This window comes from Bombus bifarius, unplaced genomic scaffold (assembly GCF_011952205.1).
Source record: "Bombus bifarius isolate JDL3187 unplaced genomic scaffold, Bbif_JDL3187 scf7180000008056, whole genome shotgun sequence".
NCBI lineage: Eukaryota > Metazoa > Arthropoda > Insecta > Hymenoptera > Apidae > Bombus > Bombus bifarius.
In genome coordinates this window covers 39,216-58,182 of record NW_022884421.1, presented here as the reverse complement: position 1 = coordinate 58,182, position 18,967 = coordinate 39,216, and the positions used below count along the sequence as shown (strand labels likewise).

The following is an 18,967-nucleotide window of genomic DNA, read 5'->3' as shown; positions in this document are numbered from 1 at the left end:
ATGGTTATGTATATTATAAATATTTGCGATACGTACTTGTTGCGATCCTGGTGCAGCGATATTGACAATTCCAGCGGCCTGTTTTTGTTGTAAATACATTATAAATCCGGTTTGAAGATTCTTACTTTGTTGCAATACGTCTACTTCGTCTCGGCCACAAGGAAGCGCAAGGAGCATGCAGTGTTCGTTATCCATCTGGAAGAAATTGCGAATAAAATAGCTGGCTGTAATACATAGAAAAAGGATTTATCGATAATCCATATTTAAACGATTCTATAACGAAACACGCAAAATATGCGATTTAAATCAAGATTTATATATTATATATATATATTTCTGAAAGCACACATACCTGCATCTTCCTTGCTACTCCTTCGACCTGAGTTTGTTCCAGTCTCATTCTTTGAGCGATTCTCAGTGGTGGAGTAGATCCATCGCTGTTACATGGTAAACTGTCTCTGGCCACATTGGGATTACCGAAAACAAAATGCATCTGCACCGCTGCTTGGTCGTTTTTAAGAGCCAACAGTCCCTGCCACATAACCGGGTAACGTTGCAACAACATCTGGAATGAATCTGCTTGCGGTGGCACTTGAGAAGCATGAGGTGGGGTAACCACTTGGTGTTTTCTAGGCCTATCGGGGGTGATGGCTCTGTCGCTTGGCGCCTCGCTGGCAGCAATAGGATACTGAGATCGTAGATGCGCCGGTGGAGGTTCGTAAAAACCACCTCTGGCAGCTGCTGCTGGCGCCCCAGTCAACGATGGATTACTGCCCGTATTATATTGCGGTGGCGGTGGTGGAGGTAATCTCACTGCTCCGTGCATCATGTACACTTGAGCTACTTGAGGACTATCGGTAGTACGATCGTGCGGCGTTCGTGTACTACGTCTCAATTCCAACGGTGGGCTGTGGCTGTCTTCTATGCCTGTTTCGAGTTTCGGATCTAAAGGTAGATGAGGAGATCGAGTCTCTTGAATGTGGTAAGCTATGCGCGGGGCTGTTAAAGCAGCCTCCTGTTGTGCACGCAAATACTGGTACTGCAACATTTGTGGGTGCATGTAGTGAGGTGGGAGCTCTCCGCCTCTGGTCAGTCCGCCATAGTGATTGACAACGTCACCCTAGATGTAAACGTATTATAAGTAAAATTATTTCATGGACAAGATACCGTATGATTTCGAAGTTTCATTAGAATTAGTAGAAACATTTTTGCCGTATGCGTAACATCGATGCATTTTAGTAAAACTGAAACAGTGTAGTTAGCATAGTAAGTACCTGAGAAGCATTAGCATGATGATGGGCAGGTGGGGGCAATGGAGGACTCTGGGATCGATGTGGGGGGACAAGTCCATATTGACCCCCTGGTGATGGAGTAGCACCCACACTCCCATGCTAGCCAAAACCAAGCCAAGTTAATTCGTATCTCGACACATTTTTAGAAAACATACATACAGTAGCGGACAAAAGATTAAGACGAAATGGAAAAGAGAAATAATTGATTTACATTCCATAAAAAAATATATAAATACAGTGCTCTACTTTTGGTATTAACTAATTAGACATTTGTTTATACACTTACAAAAAAATTTCATTTTGATATTTTGCTCAGTAGCTAGGTTATAAAAAAGGAACGAAATCTGTATAACATTCTGTCGGTCAAAAGTTTGACTACACAAAAGATTATTAATTTTTGGTAAGAAGATATATACAATTTTTGTTGAAATTCAATATTTTGTCCAATATCCGTTATTTCTTATCACTTCGGTACATCTTCTTGGCAGAGAATCTATTAATTTTTTACATTGATCTACCGCAATATTACTCCAAGCTGTTTCAATTGTAAAGTTCATTTAAATTTTTCGGTTTATAACCTTGTACTGCCTTTTCTTATGATGCTCCATAAATTCTCGATTGGATTAATGTCTGGTGATTGCGACGACCACGGCAGCACGGTAATATTTTCTTCTTTAAAAATCTGTTGCACAACCCAGACCGTGTGCTTCGGATCATTATCATTTTGAAAAATAAGATCATTACTCATATCGTTGCGTGCAAAAGGCAACATTGTGTTGTTGAGTATGTCCATGTATTGAAAACGGTCCATAATTCCATTAATACGACATATTGGACCAGGGCAGCCTCGAGAAAAACACGCCCACACCATAACGTTTTTAAAACGCACTGTGTTTTCAAACTTTCGCCAATTCGACGTCTAACATACCGTATCCCGTCAGAAGAAACGCGATTGAATTTCGATTCGTCTGAAAACAATACCTTTTGCCGATCTTCACTTGTCCAATGCTTATGAGCTTTAGCAAATTCAAGTCGTCTTTTTCGGTTTCTAGAACTCGACAGTGATGTCTTTTGCGGTTCTTGTCCTTTTAACTTAAAGTCTTCTGATCTTCTCGTATCAGTTCTGGCACTAATTTGTGTATTGTTTTCATAGTTTACCTCCGCAGCAATATTATTTGCAGTACGAACACGATCCCTTTCGCTCGTTGTTTTCCGTGATCTTCTGTTTTTCAATTGATCGGAATACGCGCTTTCGGTTAAAAATTTATACCAAACTTGCTTACAAGTCGCTTCTGACCTGTTCGTTATATTTGCTATTTCTTTGAAGCATTTATGTTGCTTTCGTAGCCTTATGATTTGTTTCTTCTCGCTTTCAAGTAACTTCTTTGGTCTAACCATAGTCTGTTCCTACCTAAATGAATTTTAAGCAATAAAAGGTACACTAAACAATGATTTTGACATTCCAGAATAAGAATGTTCAAAAACTGTACTCATACTCACGTTTTACGTAACTCGTCTTAAACTAACGTCCACTGTTTACAAGTGTTAAACGGTAACTAACTGTTGTAACTCCTACATTATTTGTATTTAACAGTTGACGGTTTGAGGTTGCGAAGGTCAAACATAATACATCTATGTTATTCCAAAGAGACAAACCGAATAGAAGAACAATATGCGTATAAGATGTTTGTAATGTGATTTACAAATCATCGTCTTAAACTTTTGTTCGCTACTGTATATTATAACGTACATTTGTAATGGTTACACACAATTTGTATTAATTTCGCTACTCAATCGGTAACGAGATATATAGTTTAAAACGACAAATATATATATATGTTACGAGCATCATGCTTACCAATGGTCCTCCTTCGTACGTTGATATTGATACGCCCCGTGCCTGAGGACTCGGTGTTGGGACCATAATGCAGCCGGACATCGACACTTCTACTTTCGGTGGCTCCATCGTTCCCGTTACCTACGATCATAGTCAAAATATAAATTAAATTTTTCCCCTTTTACATAGGAGCACTTTATCTCTATCTTTATCTTTGGAAGAAAATAACCATTACCGGTGGTGGTTTTGGTGCTGGAGGTCTCGAACAGCTGATGCTAGCGGGCTGCGGGTTTATCAGATGAGATTGAGTGGGTGGGCTAGCCACCACACCTGCGACCATAGGTGGTACCACAGCCTGCAACAAATGAGCCTTCGGATTCAAAGGATGCGGCTGTCCGTTGATGCCTTTCAATGCCGTTGATTGAGAGATAGGTTGATGAATTCTCGGTGCCGGAGTCGTAGTTACACTAGCTGGTTGGACGTTCATAGCTAATTTCTGAGGAAGATTCACTATCGTGGGTGTCTGCTGTTTTGCCGCCTGTAGGAGATGCTGCTTAGGATTCGGTGGAGCACCACCGGCATTGTTCAGTACCGGTGACATGGGTTGTCCTTGACCTTTTCCATTCGCAGCACCGATCTGCGCTACCGGCTGTTTAGCACGCGGACTTAAGCTCGGTGACGATACCCTGTTGCTAGAAACTTGGAGATGCAAAGCTTGCACAGCCTGCGTTGATTTTACGAGATTTGGTGGCTGCTGCACCACCGATGGCGGTTGACTAGCCACGCTGGAGGCCGTCGGTTTGGTAATGACAACTTGCTGTTGCGGTTGCGCCGGTGTAGCCAGCTTGCTGGCGTTCAAGACGTGAGCCTTGAGGCTCGTGGGTTTCGACGGGGTGGAACAAGTGGATGTCGTCTGTGGAATAGTTACCACCGTCGTAGCTATAGAAGTAACTGTGGTAGAAATTGTTGCTGCTGGCTGAACCATGCTGACTGCGGAGGTGACTTGGTGAACAACCGGAGATTGTGGTTTCGTGATAACGCTGGTCTGCGGTTGGATCTGTTGATTTTGTTGAAGCGGTTCCGGGGCTGGTTCCTTCTTAAGTTCTTCGGAGACGGTTAAATTCTCCGGCTGCGGCTGTTTCGATCGCAACGTCTCGGTTGTATTGGGCGCAACGACCGCAGCGTTCACCAAACCAGCCGGAGTGATTCTCGCATCGCACGTGGCTCTGCTCACCGCTTGCGCCTGTCCAGAAGTGGTGGAAACAGGAATGTATTGACCTTCCTCCGACTCTCTCATCGGTATCAGCATTCCAGTGACTGGATCTATCAGCGTCATCGGTTCATGAGATACCGGTTTGTGCGTGGGTGACGGCGCAGCTGCAGGCTGCTGCTGACTCGTTTCTTCGGGCTTCGGCGTGGTCTCGTCCCGAAGCGAAACGACGTTCTCTTCTTTGTTCTGGAGTTCCTGCTGCGGCGCCGGAGGTGTCTCCTTTATCTTTATCAGTTCTCGATATTCCTCGTCATCGTCGTTCTCGGAAGTTCTCCTTACCGATTTACCGCGAACACCTCGCGGTGACTTTCTAGGTTCGGTCGGTTGTTGTACCGTGCTTTGAACGTTACGAGAAGAGCTGTTGTACCTAGTGCTTCGTCTGGTGGCGTGAACGTTCCCTCCAATGGATCCTCCTATCATCCCCTTGTTCATCGCGGAGCCACGCACCACGTCTTCGATCACGTCGTCGATCGTGTTTCTACTTCCATCCCTCTCGGCCAGTCTCCTGGACTTTCTGGTGTTCGCTGCTGGAGGAACAAATTCCTCCGGCGGTACTTCTTTCACAGCGGCTATAGGCGTCGCTGGCTGCGCGTTCGGACCAGTCAGACTCGGCACTGGTGACTTAATCGTGAGAATCAATCGCGGCCGTCCAGCATTATCTTCCTCGCTATCGTCATGGAATTCGTAAACGTCCGCCGGCAGCTTGTTCTTCTCTACGTGATGTTTGCTTCCCCTAGAAGTCCTCGCTCCTCGTTTATGCACAACGGTGGTGGTTGTGTTTCTGCTGCTTCGTCTGGTGGTCACACCGCCGCGGCTACCGAATCCTCGTCTGCTCTTGGTTCGACCACGTCGGCTCTTTGTCGACTCGCTTTCGCACGTCTCCACTCCCTCGTCCTGTTCCTCGTTGGTCGCGACGAAGTTCTTCTTGGTATCAGACTCGGTTGCCTCACCGCGGTTAAACCATTCGTACTCGTTGCTCTTTGCATCACCGCGGTTAAACCATTCGGACTCGTTGCTCTTTGGCTGCTCTTCCTGTGTCTCATGGGTAACACTTTGACCATGCTGTGCCGTTTCCTTGTCACCGTCGTCGTTGCCCTCGCCATCGCACAATGCGTCTACCTTCTTTATCACGCTCTCGATGTTCACCTCCTTCGCAGACCAATAGTCGCTATCTTCTTTACTGTCAGCCGGATCCTCCTTGGACGCATCGATCGCTAGCGGATCCGTGCACGGTTCTTTCAGTGGATCCTCCGCTGGTTCTTCCTCCATGTCCGCTTCCTCGTTCTCCTTGGGTATTTCGTCTTCCTCCTCCTCCTCCTCTTCCTCCTCATCCTCTTCCTCTTTGACCTCGGGGTTCGCAAGTTCCGTCTTGATTTCGACTTCCATCATTTTAGGAACGAGACGATCGCCGTCGTTGGATTCGGACTTCGACGCGCCCAACAGCTTCTCTGAGTTGATCTGGTCCAGTTGTTGCTCGACCTTTGGAGATTTTGCATCCACCGCGTTGGCGCATGGTGCATTCAATGGCTGATTCAATGGTTGCTCGGACTCGGTGTTCGAGAATTCCTCCTTGATCGCGGTGGTATCCTCGTGCTTCAGGATATCGGATGGTTCCTCTTTTATGACATCAATCGGTTGAGTGGATTGTATGGGCGGAGTAAGTTGCATGGGCTGAGCCGTTTGTACCATCTGTGCATCGGGATCGACCTGGAGCTCCTGTTCTGGTGGTAGCCGCGACTCTAGCACGCACTCGGTGGTGTTCTGCTCAGTAGGAACGGAAGACGGAACCGTGGTAGGTACCGTCGTCGTTGTTCTGGAGACGATGGCTTGCGAGACTGTAGATACCAATGGAAGGTGAGGCTTGGAGAGATGACTGGATTGCAGAACCGGAGAATGCCTTTGGCTGCTGTTTAGAGACGAAATCGACGTTTGTGTGACGACGCATTTGTCCTCAGCCATGGAAACCGTTACACTGGATGGGATCTGTTGCTGTTGTTGGTGTTGTTGCTGTTGTTGTTGCTGTTGCTGTTGTTGTTGCTGCTGCTGTTGTTGCTGCTGTTGTTGCTGCTGTTGTTGCTGCTGTTGTTGCTGCTGTTGTTGCTGCTGTTGTTGCTGCTGCTGCTGCTGCTGTTGTTGTTGCTGCTGCTGCTGCTGTTGTTGTTGCTGCTGCTGCTGCTGTTGTTGTTGCTGCTGCTGCTGTTGTTGTTGCTGCTGCTGCTGTTGTTGTTGCTGCTGCTGTTGGCAAACTGGCATGGGTACCACCGTCTTGATCAGCGGTTGATTCGCTGACGAAACAGTGGACGCCCCGATGGTGTGCACCACGGACTTGTGGACTAGGTGAGGCTGCCCGTGAGCGACTATCACAGGACTGGGTGTCGAGGAACGTGGCACGTGGGTGGTCAAAAGCTGAAGACTCGATATCTCTTGCTTCTGCCTAGGGGACAATAAATTGTTGTCCGTAGTAATGGAGCCTGAAATTTGTTTCTGACCTCTGGACGACAAGGAGCAGGTTTCCGGGATGCTGGTCGGTTTGCCGAATACCAGGCTGGACGTGCTAGCGTTGATTTCGATCTTGGCCGTTTCAGGGATATACGTGGGCGGCTGGTTCGGCGAAGGAACCTTCGGAGAAGTGGAAGCCTTGTTCGTTGGTTCTGGGATAACGGCTGGTGACAATTTCGGTTCCTCCAGACGTTGCGGAGGCTCGTTAGGATTTACCGGAAGCAACGTTTCGATAACAGATTTGCCGCCGAGAGCCGAATCCCTAGAGCTCTTGACTTGCACGCCACCCGGAGCCAAAGGTGGTACGGGCATGTAAGGACGGTGTGGAATATTCAGCGTCAACGGCGGTAATCCACCTCTAGGATGACTGGGTGCTAGAGCTCTCATGCCTGGAGCGTGTTGAATAACCGGCTGTTGAGTGGCCGCCGTGGAATATATCTGTTGCGTCGGTGTGTCTGGCCTGTGAGCGGAGACGGGAACGCTGCTCACCGCGATCCTGGCTGGTGGTGGTGACGGTTTACCGACACTCGGTACGTGAGGACTGAGGGCGGAGTTTCGAGACCATTGACCGTTAGGTGAAAGTGGCTGCAAAATTCTCGGCGACAGTTGCGAGGGAACCAAAGGTGGCATTCTGGATGGAACCAACGGTGGTGGCAACGGTGGAGCTTGGTTCGAGGAGGCCGAGGTTGAAACCGCGGGGATGTTTTGCATTCTGGGAGAAGTTTGTCGCATGGGTGGGACCATCTGTGACTGTGGTGACACGGGAAGCTTTTGGTAAAGGGACTGCACGCCGATGGATGGCGGCGTTGACGATGGCTGTGGCGCCGACGGTCTAGGACTGGTCGCGGCTATTCTAGGCGTTTCGCTGGTGATCGGCACGCTGCAAGGACCTAACACGGGTTGCTTGTACTGCGGAGGTGGCGAGATCGAAGCGCGACGCGCCTGAGAGTTGTTCATTCTCTCCGGACTGGTTGCTGTAACGTTGGTTTCGTCGACGTTCTCGGCCGCTTGCACAGTCTTAGCCACCTCTCGCGGCTTCTCGTTCAAATTCCAGGAGTGAGCGATCACGGAGGTCGGTGGACTCGGCGGTTTCGCTGATACGGACGATCTGCGCGCCTCGATGGTCTTTTCCGTCGCAGGTACGGAAGGCGCGACAACGGTGGTGACGGCGGCGGGGGTCTTGGTAGGTGATTTGTAGTACGATGGAATGTCTGGCGTTTTCGGTGGTTGGCTCAAATCGAACGTCTCGTAGTTCGGGTCTTCCTCCGTATCCGTATCTATCTGCAAGTCGTGCTCGCTCTGAGGAGTGTCTGGTTTCATATCCGTCTCTCCTTCCGCCGTAGAGGCGTTCAGACTTTCGACGGCCTGCTGCATCTCCTCGACGTCCTCTTGAGGCGCCTCGGCCGGGGCTCCGACCGCGTCTTCCGTTTCGGCGTCTTCCTCTTCGCCTTCATACGAAAAGTCTTCCGTCGATACTCCGAAGGTTTCCTCCAGCAGAGCAGCTACCGCGTCTTCGGTTTCCTCCTGGGATATCGCGACTCGTGGCTTGTCCTCGGTTTGAGTGGGCGGCGTAGTCGGCGCATTCACTTCTGACTCCTCCCTACTTTCGCGTTCTTCCGGTTCCGAAATACTTTTCACCGCGTTTTCGTGAATAGTCTCGTCGATCTCGATACCGAAGCCTGGGATGAACTTGTCCTTCTTCTTCTCTGGCTTCCCGGCTGATTGAATACCACCGCTTGATGGAGGAGTCATCGACGACGGTACTGTTGTCGATGACACGCAAGTATTGGACGAAACCTTCGGAATGGGACTCAACAAAGTATCTCTAGGTGTAGGCAAAGTAGGTGACATCGTCTTGGGAATCAACGGGCTACTTGCTCTCGGGGGACTAGGATCAGCCCCCAGGTAGGGCAACTCGCCGCTCTTCTCATGGTGGTGATGATGATGGTGATGATGATGATGGTAATCTTTCCGAGTCCGCTCTTCCTTCGACTTTTTCCTCTTTTTCTTCTTCTCCTTGATCTTTTCCGGAATGGTCGACGGTGTGGATGGTTCGATGCTGTCGTTGTCGTCGGTGAATCGGAACACGTCAGGGTCGTTACTCTCCGTGCACGCAACGGCCGATTTCGGCGAGTTCGGTAGCCCCAAGAGCTTCGCCTCGATTTCTCGTCCCGCCTCGGCCAAGTCCACGCTGTTCTCGTCCTCTGTTTGATGACGACGTTTCTTCTCCGCCTTTCGCCTGACTCGTTCCACGTCCAACACCGGACTGTGGCCACCATCGCTGTCCGAAGCGTAGGTGTTGTTGGCCAACCGGTCGAAGAGCGCATTGTTCGACGGAGCGTCGTCGACGTCGTCTGACAACGGACCAAATATGTCTTCCATACGTTGCGAATCTCTAGCTTCCTGTCTGTTGAGCCTCTTTCTTCGTGCCTTCGCTTTTTCATCCGCGTTCCTGTCTCTCCTCTTATCTTTCTTGTTCCGTTGCTTCTTGTCCGATCGTATCCTCTCCTCCGTTGTTTCCAAAACCGTCGTGGTACCAGAGGTGACGACGGTCGTGGATGCGTTGACGGACTCGGTCGCATGATTGGCTCGACAATCCGCCGTCGCCGCCACGTTACTCGTCACGGTGTTCGATTTGGTCTTGTGCTCGACAGTTTCCGACGACTCGGTCTTGCTTAGACTGTCTTCGGTCGACATCGAGTTCTTTTGTCGCTTCTGCTTCTTCTTGTGTGACTTTTTCCGCGACGAATCACGCTCATGATTGTTAACCACGATCGCTGGTTGGTTGCCACGGCTGAATGACACCGGGATCCGTTCGTCATCGTCCGAGGTGCGCGGTTCTTCTTTTACGTTCGAGTGAACGACACTGTTCACGACTACCACGTTCGTCGTCTCCATGGAGTTCTGTTTCTCCTCGGTGTCAGCGAATCCGAGATCGACGTCGCTTTCCAGGAACCTCTCTGTCTTGACGGCCTTGCGAATCTTGTTGTTGAACGACGATGCCTCCTCTTCCTCGCTGGTGTCGGAGTGAATTCGAGATCGGGAACTCTTTCTGGACAAAGACTTGGCTCTCGCCGAGTCAGATTCCGAGGTGGCCTCGTCTTCTGTCAAAGCCTTGCTGGATACCGAGTCTCCGTCCCACGAGGTACTCTGCTTTTTCTCCTCCCGCCTCGCTCGACTTTGCTTCAGTTGTGAAAATTTGTCCTTAAGTCGTACTTGCCGTTTCTCCTCTTCGAGTTTCTGCATGTTCTTGGTCGAGCGTGCCTTCACTTTGTCATACATACTGATGTATGCGGGCTCGTCGTCAACGATATCGAAGATGGAGTGCTTCTTAGGTTCGTCGCTGTCCGTGTCCGTGGCGGATGGATGCCTGGCTACCTGAATATCGGGCGTCGATAGAGGACCGTCGTCCACGTCACTGTGTAGATTCAAGGAAGACTGTTGATGATGATGGTGCTGGTGTTGGTGATGCTGATGCTGATGCTGCTGCTGCATCTCTCGCGAATGATTCGAACCAATCGCGGTCTGTTCACTCGGCGAATTTGAGTCGTTGCGCTTTGAAAGATCCAGTCTCGATAGGAACTCTTTGTCCGACTCGTGGGACACTCTTGGACTCCGCTCCCTGGACTCCTTCTCGGATCGATTCCTCTTGCTTCGCTGCTTCTCTTTTCCTCCACCTTCGCGGTTGTTCTCTCGGTTCTCCCTGGTCGACTCTCTACTCATCTCGGTCGAATGAGATTGCTCCCTAGTATCTTGAGACTGTGTGAATACATTACCACTGCTACCTTCCTTCCCATCTCGGCTCTCCCTACTTTCGCGATTGGATCTGTGAGAATCGTTCCTATGTTTTCGATCCTCGGACCTTCTATTCTGTCTAGGCCGGTCTTTGCTGTCCCTCCTGTGCTCGGAGATCTTCATGCGTTTGGCGTCATCCTCGGTCGGGCCATCCTGCGACGAACATCGTCGCTTGATAGACACCGGCCCGGGGGAAATTTGATTTTGAGACTGGGAAATGGACTGATGAAGATGATTCTCGGTGGGTTGTCGCCTGCTTTCCTCACGATCCCTCTTTTCTTTGTCTTTCTCATCTCTGTCTCTTCTTTTCTCGCGCTCGGACTTTTCCTTTTCCCGCCTTTCCTGATCCTCGCGTTCTCTCCTCTTTTCTCGATCGTGCTTATCCCGTTCGAGTCTTTCTCTCTCTTCCTTCTCGCGTTTCTCCTTCTCCGCCCGTTCTCGTTCCTCTTTCTCTTTCCGTCGTTCTCTCTCCAGCCGCTCCTTCTCCTCTCTTTCGCGCTTCCTCTCCCTCTCGAGACGTTCCTTCTCTTCTCGCCTCCTTTCTCGTTCCAGTCTGTCTCGCTCTTCCTTTTCCCGCCTCTCTTGATCTTCCCTTTCCTTCCTTAACCGTTCTTTCTCCTGCTTTTCTCTCTCCTGGCGAAGTTCCCGCTCTTTCCTCTCACGATCTTCTCGCTCCCTCCTTTCTCGTTCTTCCCTCTCTCGGCGTTCCTGACGCTCCCTTTCCTCCCGCTCTCTCTTTTCGCGTTCCAATCTTTCCTTCTCCCTCCTCTCTTTCTCCTTTACCTCGTTCTCCTCCCTTTCCTTTCTTTCCCGTTCTCTCTCCTCTCTCTCCCGCCTATCCTTCTCCTGTCGTTCTTTGTCCAATCTCTCCCTTTCACGTCTCTCCTCGTCCTTCTCTCGCCTTTCTTCCCGTTCCTTCCGCTCCTGCCTATCGCGATCATCCTTCTCTCTTCTCTCCTGCCTCTCGCGATCTTCTTTCTCCCTTCGTTCCTTCTCTTCTCTTTCCTTCCTCTCGTATCGCATCTCTTTGTTCTCCTTCAACTCTCTCTCCCTCGCGTGACCGTCGTTATCGGCAACGTCGTTCGTCATAGACGAGCTGCCACTTCCATCCTTCTCCTCCCGATCCTTGCGATTTCTCTCAACGTCCGCATCCTCTTTCCGCGATTTTCTCTGACAATCTTTGCTCTTGCCGCTGTACTTGGAGTCCCTGCCGTCTTTGCTGTCCCGGAACTCTCGACTTTCTCGATTACAACCGCCAACTTCCTTCCTCAAACGAGACCGGGAAGCGTCGGTGGTGGATGACAGAGACGACGACGATGACAATGACAATGATAACGACGACGATGACGATAACGATGAAGACGAAGAAGAAACGGTGGTGATGGAGAAGGAAGAGGACGAAGTATTCGACAAGGATGTCGTGGAAGACAGTATTATCGAGGTGACCGTGGACATGGAAGTTTGATACTGATTACTCGACAGGGAGCACGTTGACGACAACGAAGAGGCCGCCGACGTGGCGGTCAACGTGGTCACGATCGTGGCTTGCGTGATCGGGGTTGTCGACAAGGCAGACGTGGTGGCCGCCGTCGTGAGAACCGCCATCGTCGGCATCGTCGAGAAAGCGAGCGATGATGCGATGGTGACTGACGCGAATGCCGACGCGGAAGAACCACTGGTACCGATCGATCCTCGGGCGGTAGAGGCTCCGAGAGCGTGAATACTACTTACGCTACCGTTGCTGCTAAGAATACTACTCGCTAACGCTAAACCGCTACTATTGCCGCTGGTGGCTGCCATTCCGCTACCAAGACCGATCGGTAGAGAAACCGGTGGTAATTCGGGGCTAACAGTCTTGATCGACGTGCCGGGTGTGATTGGAGTGGTCGGCGTCGGATGCACACAGTTGTGTTGGACCACCGTTCGTGGATCCGGAGGTTTCAACGTCGACGACATGGTCGTCGTAAACGTTAAACTCGACGATAGGGATGTGGTGCCAATACAGATTTGACCGGCCATAGAGGTGCTGCTGGACAGTTGTACCGGTGGATGACTAGGAAATGGGTACTGCAAGCAAACTTTACTGGTGCAACTGCCGCTAGACGCGAGGCCGCTCACGCTACTACCGATCGAACCGACACCGATCACACCGGTAAACTCTCTCGGTTCGTACTTCTCGCTGAAGTTCTCCAGCCGTTTCGAGTCCTCGTCGAACACGCTTCTCTTGGCAAGAACCGACTTGACGATATCGCTTGGTTGTACTTCGTGCAGATCCAAATCAAGCAACTTGTGCCGAAACCTGAATCTCTCGGACGCCGTGGCGTCCAGCTTCGCCAATGCGTCACCTCCGGCAGCGCTTAACGCCCTCGATCCTGACCATTTCTCGTACTTCTCATCGAGAGAACGTATCCTTTCTTCGAGACTAGGTGATTGAGGTGCTGTCTCGCTGTCGGAACTCGTTGGACTTGGACTCAGATGACGAAGTGGTGGTGAAGCCGGTGGCTGCGGTGCCGTTCGAGGACTCGGCGCCGTTGACAGGTTGATACACGGTGGACTGGTCATCTTCGCGAGACTGGAGTTGTTTGACCGACTACTACCGCTACTACTATTATTGCTGCTACCGGTGTTATTACTATTACCGCTGTTGTTGTTATTATTGTTGCTGCTGTTGTTATTGTTGTTGTTGTTGTTGTTGTTATTGTTGTTGTTGTTGTTGTTGTTGTTGTTGTTGTTGTTCAGCATTTGAGTCGCGAACCTCGGCAACGGTAGCGAGAGAGGACCGTCGTGACTTCTCTCGCGAAACCGCCTTGGCTCGCTAGGCACCAAGTTCTCCGGCCTTTCGTCCACTAGCGGAGTTCCTGGACGCGATCCGTCGTGGTGTTCGTGATGCCTTCGACAGAAATCGGATTGACGCGTTACTACTTAACTGTTCCAGACCCACTTCCATACGCTATGCTTCTAATCACGATGTCTAATTAAAATATCAATAAAACAACGCAGAAACCATGTTACCTGCTGGTAACGTCGCGACGACGCTTGCAAGGTCCTGGACCTCGCCCGTCGCAGCTTCCTCTCCTCGTACCATGATGCACAACCACCTTGCTGTCGCTGACTCGTCGGATATCCATACCCTTCCTGCTGGAGTGCGAAGTAACGAGCAACGAGGCGATCTCGGGTTCGTCGTCCTCGCAGAGTATGGCGGTGGACGTCCCATCCATCTTCACTCGTTTCTTTGGCGCGAAGCCGACCTCGTCGCCGCTGCTGTGACATTCCTCCAGTTGTTCCAGCAGATGTACCCGTTCCTTTTGAAGATGCCTGATATCTGGAGGTGGTAGCAGCGGCGGAGGCGGCGCCGGTGGATCCACGCTGGTTACTACGCTTTGAACCGCGTGTCGACGCGAAGGAGGTGGACAATCGTCGTCGTTCAGCTTTCCATCGCCGAGCACGCTGCTCTGATAGTCGTCGTGGCTGGCCCCGCTTCCCTGGCTGAACTCGTCGTAGCTGCGGAATCGACGGGGTGTTGGTTCGGTATACTCGCCGTCGTAGTAGGTGTCTTGATAGGAGCGCCTACTGCTGCGGGACATCGCGGTCGGGTGGGCCGGACTGGCACCCGGTGTGCTTCCGCCTCCGGACGTGCGAGAGTAACTGGCCGTCCTCGACCTCGGGGGCGTTTCGTACCGGGTAAATCGGCTACTCGAGTTTGAAACCGTCACCCCGGAGTCAAAACTGCTGCGCTCCCGCCTGCAAGGAATCCTTCAAATAACGGGTGTACTATATTTCATGTTCTCTGCTGTATAACGGCGAGCTCGTCTGCCAAGTATTCTTTGCCTTTTCTGAAATGTTTAGCAGCGACCTTCGCGTTCGATAGGTTGTACGCATTCTACAATGAAACGAGTAATTTTTGTATTGAGCAGGCTGACGCAGAAACGTCGATGTAAACGAGTCAGCTGCCTATCCCTCGAATTATTATTTGGTTGATTACCATAGTAAACGAAATTAAAAATTTTTTACTTGTTTTCGAAATTGGACGGCCAGGATAAATATTTATCAACTTAAAAATGCTTCGACTAAGTTGGTAGTGTGACCAGAAAAATATGCCGACTGCGAAGGATTAATTGTTGAAATTCAACACGTTGCAGTGTACGACTTTGTTTTTACGCGTCGACGATGGCCAAATGAGAAATTTTGAGGTAGGTTAGCTAATCTTCTCGAACGCGGAAAACACGAAAATGGTAAAACAAAGATGCATTGTCGTTTAACTGCAAATACGTGCAGTATCTTACTTCTCTCTCAACTTGATAACACGTGCAGCTTAATCCATAACGCGAGCAGCGTCCTTCGTACGAAAATATCTGCTAAACATTGCGGAAAAGTTCGTCGCATACATCGCAAGACGTTCTATGTAGCATTTATAGTAATTCGAAATTCTTCGTCAAAACATGTTTGTTTGTCTACGGAGAGCATTCCATTTATCTCAGCCATTTTAGTACCCGCCTCGTTGCCCAAGTACGATCATAATCAACGACTTTTTCATGGTTAACAAAATTTCTTAATCCATGGTTATTTTAAAGTATCGAATCATCGCGTGTCCTCCTCCAGAGCTGCAGCTCGTTGCGAGAGTTTTATAAAAATGGTAACGCTTCAGCGAGATCGGCCGATACCGCGATAGAATAAAAACGATCTCCGCCAATTTTAACACAGTTGGAGGAAACATCCAGATGACGAAGAAAAGTAAAACACTCGCCGCAATGGTAAAGAACGATTTAAAGCAACTACTTTAGAACGTAAGAATACCGAGATACATTTCGACAATTAATCGTCGTGAGAAAATATCTTATTTCTGATGTGAGAACTATACATACGAGACATCGAAGGTCGCCGCCGGAGATGGCCTCGTGTCCCAAGGTTTCTCCCCAGCGATGCCCTGTCGCTCCAGATGCTCGTAAAACGTTTCCTGGCACTCTCTGGAGGCGAAGTCAACTTGAAGCCGGCGTCCACGAAGAGCGGCTCCTCGCATTTCCTTCACGGCGGCTTGTGCGCAGCTGATCTGCTCGAAGAAGACCAAAGCGTGTCCACGTTCGCGATCCACGACCACCTGGTTTATAGGTCCGAATTGATGGAATTGCATGTTCAAGTATTTTTCTGACATACAATCTGAAACAACGTATAACGTATGGTTAACGCATCATTAGCACATACTTCGAAGAGAACGTTCTCTTCCTACGTATTTGTCAAAAAATCGCTAGCAATTGAAATCGTAACGCGTTTCCAGTCGTACGTTTATTTATGAACGGTATGAAAATATACTACGGATAGATCGAAAGAGCCCTAAACGTAGTCTATAAGTAACGCCAAATGATCGTAATGAGACGCGATCGAGCGATGCGGAGCTTGAAACGCGCGTATATAATTCAGATATTCGTTGGGAAAGACGCGAGTTTGATGGCGCTGTAGCGCTCTAAGTACGCGTTTGTTTTTAGAATACGGTCATACTCGTCAATTTGCAATCACTTCAAAGACCAGTCTAACCAGTCTAGAGAACATCCTATCCTCGCGAGCCTCCAGCGATTTCGATCATTAGCAATTTTGTCCGACGAGAAAAATTATTCGGTGGCTTCTAAATCGTAAACTATACAATTTTATAGGTGGTTTTTAGAGAAATCGATACAACTCTTTACGATAATTACCTCCGATACCGTCCACCCATACGCAGGACGTAGGCATCGACTTTCCAAATCCGAGTTTTATTCGATTCGCACCCAGGTGTTCGCCATCCATCGATCGCATAGCTTTAACGACGCTACCGATGTCGGAATATTGGCAGAAGGCATAGCTCGACACCGCGCCTTGTTTCTTAATATCTATCTCCTGTAACATTCAAATATGGTATTTAACTCTTTGTTGACGCCATTGCCGGCGTTTTTCTTTTTTTTTTTTTTTTTTTTTTGCCTGTTGGCCGACTCTTCGTTCGAGTTCCTACGAAGCGAAGCATTTTGCGTTCAAACAAAGATGAAGAATCGAACATTACCGAAGAGGTGGCAAAACATCGTTCAGCCAAAAATACGATAGTGCAAAGTAGAAAAGTTATTCGAACGATGATATACTAAGGAATCGAAATGCAATCGAATCTAAGAAATTCTATTTCGTAACGCTTAAGTTTCGGTTATTCGTATAAGAGTATCAATTGGTTGGTGCCAAGCGACGTATTTAAAGTATCGTCTTATTCGCGGGAACATTCACGGAACAATTAAAATTTCAAAATTCTGTTTTGACTGTTTCACGTCCGGTTCAAATGTTAATATTCGAACAACAACAATTCGCGCGTCATAAATTTCGATCGAATCCGATTCTCAAAACTTTCCAATAAGCTTCCGTTCGGACGTTGTTACCATCGAATTAGAGTTACAGAAGTCTACATACACGCGTGCATATATAGAGAAAGAGAGAAAGACCGTGTGTTATTTGTTATTTGTTAAGCAATTTTATAACACGTCATTCGACGTCACACGTAGCTACTATTACATCTTTAATTGCTTTGACGCTTGTTACAAAGTTTAGGAAAAGATTCTGCTTTAATCGCTATGCTATTAAACACCTCTATCTAACATCTCGATACCTAGAAGAAACGCTTAATTCATACTTGAACTCGCTCGCGACGATATAAAAGTTACGATGACGTAAAAGTTGATTATAAAATCGAATAGATTTCGTTGGAGAAAGCAACTGTACGTAGAAATTTGATTCGAGTTCCCTATTTGAAACTGTAACGCATCGGTACTTTCGATCTAAAGAGATTTTTCCATTAAACCTGATTCCCTTTTAGGTTCCAGGTCTAATCGAACTCGTCGCAATGGACCAACTTACTATTATCTCGCCGAAAGGTTCGAAATGCTTCCTAAGCTCGGACGCGGTGACGTCCTTCTCAAGGTTGCCGATGAAGAGCGTCCGCGTCGCCTTCGGATGATACTCGTCGACCTCGGCCTCGTACGGCCTGAACTCGTTGTCCTCGACATCGTAACCCTGGTAAGGTGCGACCTCGATCTTGCATCCGAAAAACAGTTTGTCATGGGACACCTCGAGCGCCTTCTCCACGTCCTCGGGCTTCTTGAAGCAGACCAGGGCGTATCGCTCGCCGGCCGCCCCCACGACCTTCACCCACGTCACTTTGCCGTGTTTTTTGTACTCGTGGAAGAGACCGTCCTTGAGGGATGTGTCGCTGCTGCGTGCCGGCAAATTACGCACGCGAATAGCGAGCGGCCGGCGGTCCTCGGTGACGGCGGCATTTCCGGTACGATGCGGCGAACTACCGGGCGACGTACTGCCCCCGGAAGTGCTGCCGGCGGAACTACCGCTGCGGCTGCTGCTGCTACTACCGGAGCGGCTACTACCACTCGGTGAACTGCTTCCGCTTCGCGATTTTCTACGCTGTTTTTTGTGCTGTCGTAGCGCACCGGTGCTACTACTGCCGCCGCCTCCACCGCCGCCTAGTGGAACAAGACGACGAATGTAATCTACACACGTATATTTTGTTATCGTTATTATCTGTTTCAGTAACGGCCCTTATCGCATAATTCTTAACGCTAATACTACGCGATTAATTAGAATAATAGCCGCGTCTCTGCCAACCACCATCACCCATACCTCGACAATACCCTTTTTCATCTGTCGTATAGAGCGAAGCCGCCCGTAAACCGTTCTTTCTCAATTTTCTCCTCGCCTCTGTAATTAAAACTATCAAAACAATCGTCACGCCTCGAGTCGCATCGTGGTACCATTAACGAGCGCGCGCGTACGGTCATCGCGCTCCACTCGCGGCTAAAATAGTCTGAAACGCGAGCGCGTAAGCGTGCCCTCAATTTGGCTGGATCGTCGTGATTCCCGCGCGAAAAACGCTACCCAAGCGTGTATTGGGAAACCGGAGGAAGGGGTGATGGTCGCGTCCGGGGGGCGTTGAGACGCGAACCGCGAAACACGGATCGTGCAAGTTTCGAATTATTCGGATACGTGGAAGAAACCATTTCTACGATCTGCAAGTTGATACGCGTTTGTCACGAATTTAAGAGCAAGGATGACCCGAAGAAAGTGTTTGTAAGAGAGAATTTGGAAATGCCGAGGATCGCGGGAATCACGTGTATTCCAGGAGCAGGGGTAACGCAGGTAGAACCGCGTGAGCCAGCGATCGCGCGGAAACGCGCACGCGAAAGACCCGAGGCGCGCATCGACGAAAGAAATGGAACGAAGAAAAGCAAAGAAGAAACGCATAGTCAAAGTGAG

At 49.3% G+C, this 18,967-nt stretch overlaps 1 protein-coding gene across 5 annotated transcripts in view; it reads right to left on the bottom strand.

Annotated features, from left to right (window-relative positions):
• LOC117208159 (protein split ends) overlaps positions 1-18,967 on the bottom strand; it is a 30,251-nt gene that overhangs the window by 1,260 nt on the left and 10,024 nt on the right. For 2 of the 5 annotated variants that reach the window (XM_033449071.1, XM_033449073.1), the window contains exons 3-11: positions 17,558-18,204; positions 16,381-16,561; positions 15,556-15,847; positions 13,706-14,446; positions 3,365-13,583; positions 3,151-3,270; positions 1,275-1,391; positions 353-1,120; positions 37-195 (exon numbers count right to left, since the gene is read on the bottom strand). In XM_033449071.1, the coding sequence (XP_033304962.1) occupies positions 37-195; positions 353-1,120; positions 1,275-1,391; positions 3,151-3,270; positions 3,365-13,583; positions 13,706-14,446; positions 15,556-15,847; positions 16,381-16,561; positions 17,558-18,204 (13,244 nt within the window). The remainder of the gene's footprint in view (positions 1-36; positions 196-352; positions 1,121-1,274; positions 1,392-3,150; positions 3,271-3,364; positions 13,584-13,705; positions 14,447-15,555; positions 15,848-16,380; positions 16,562-17,557; positions 18,205-18,967) is intronic. The other 3 variants (XM_033449074.1, XM_033449075.1, XM_033449076.1) reach the window with 3 other exon arrangements.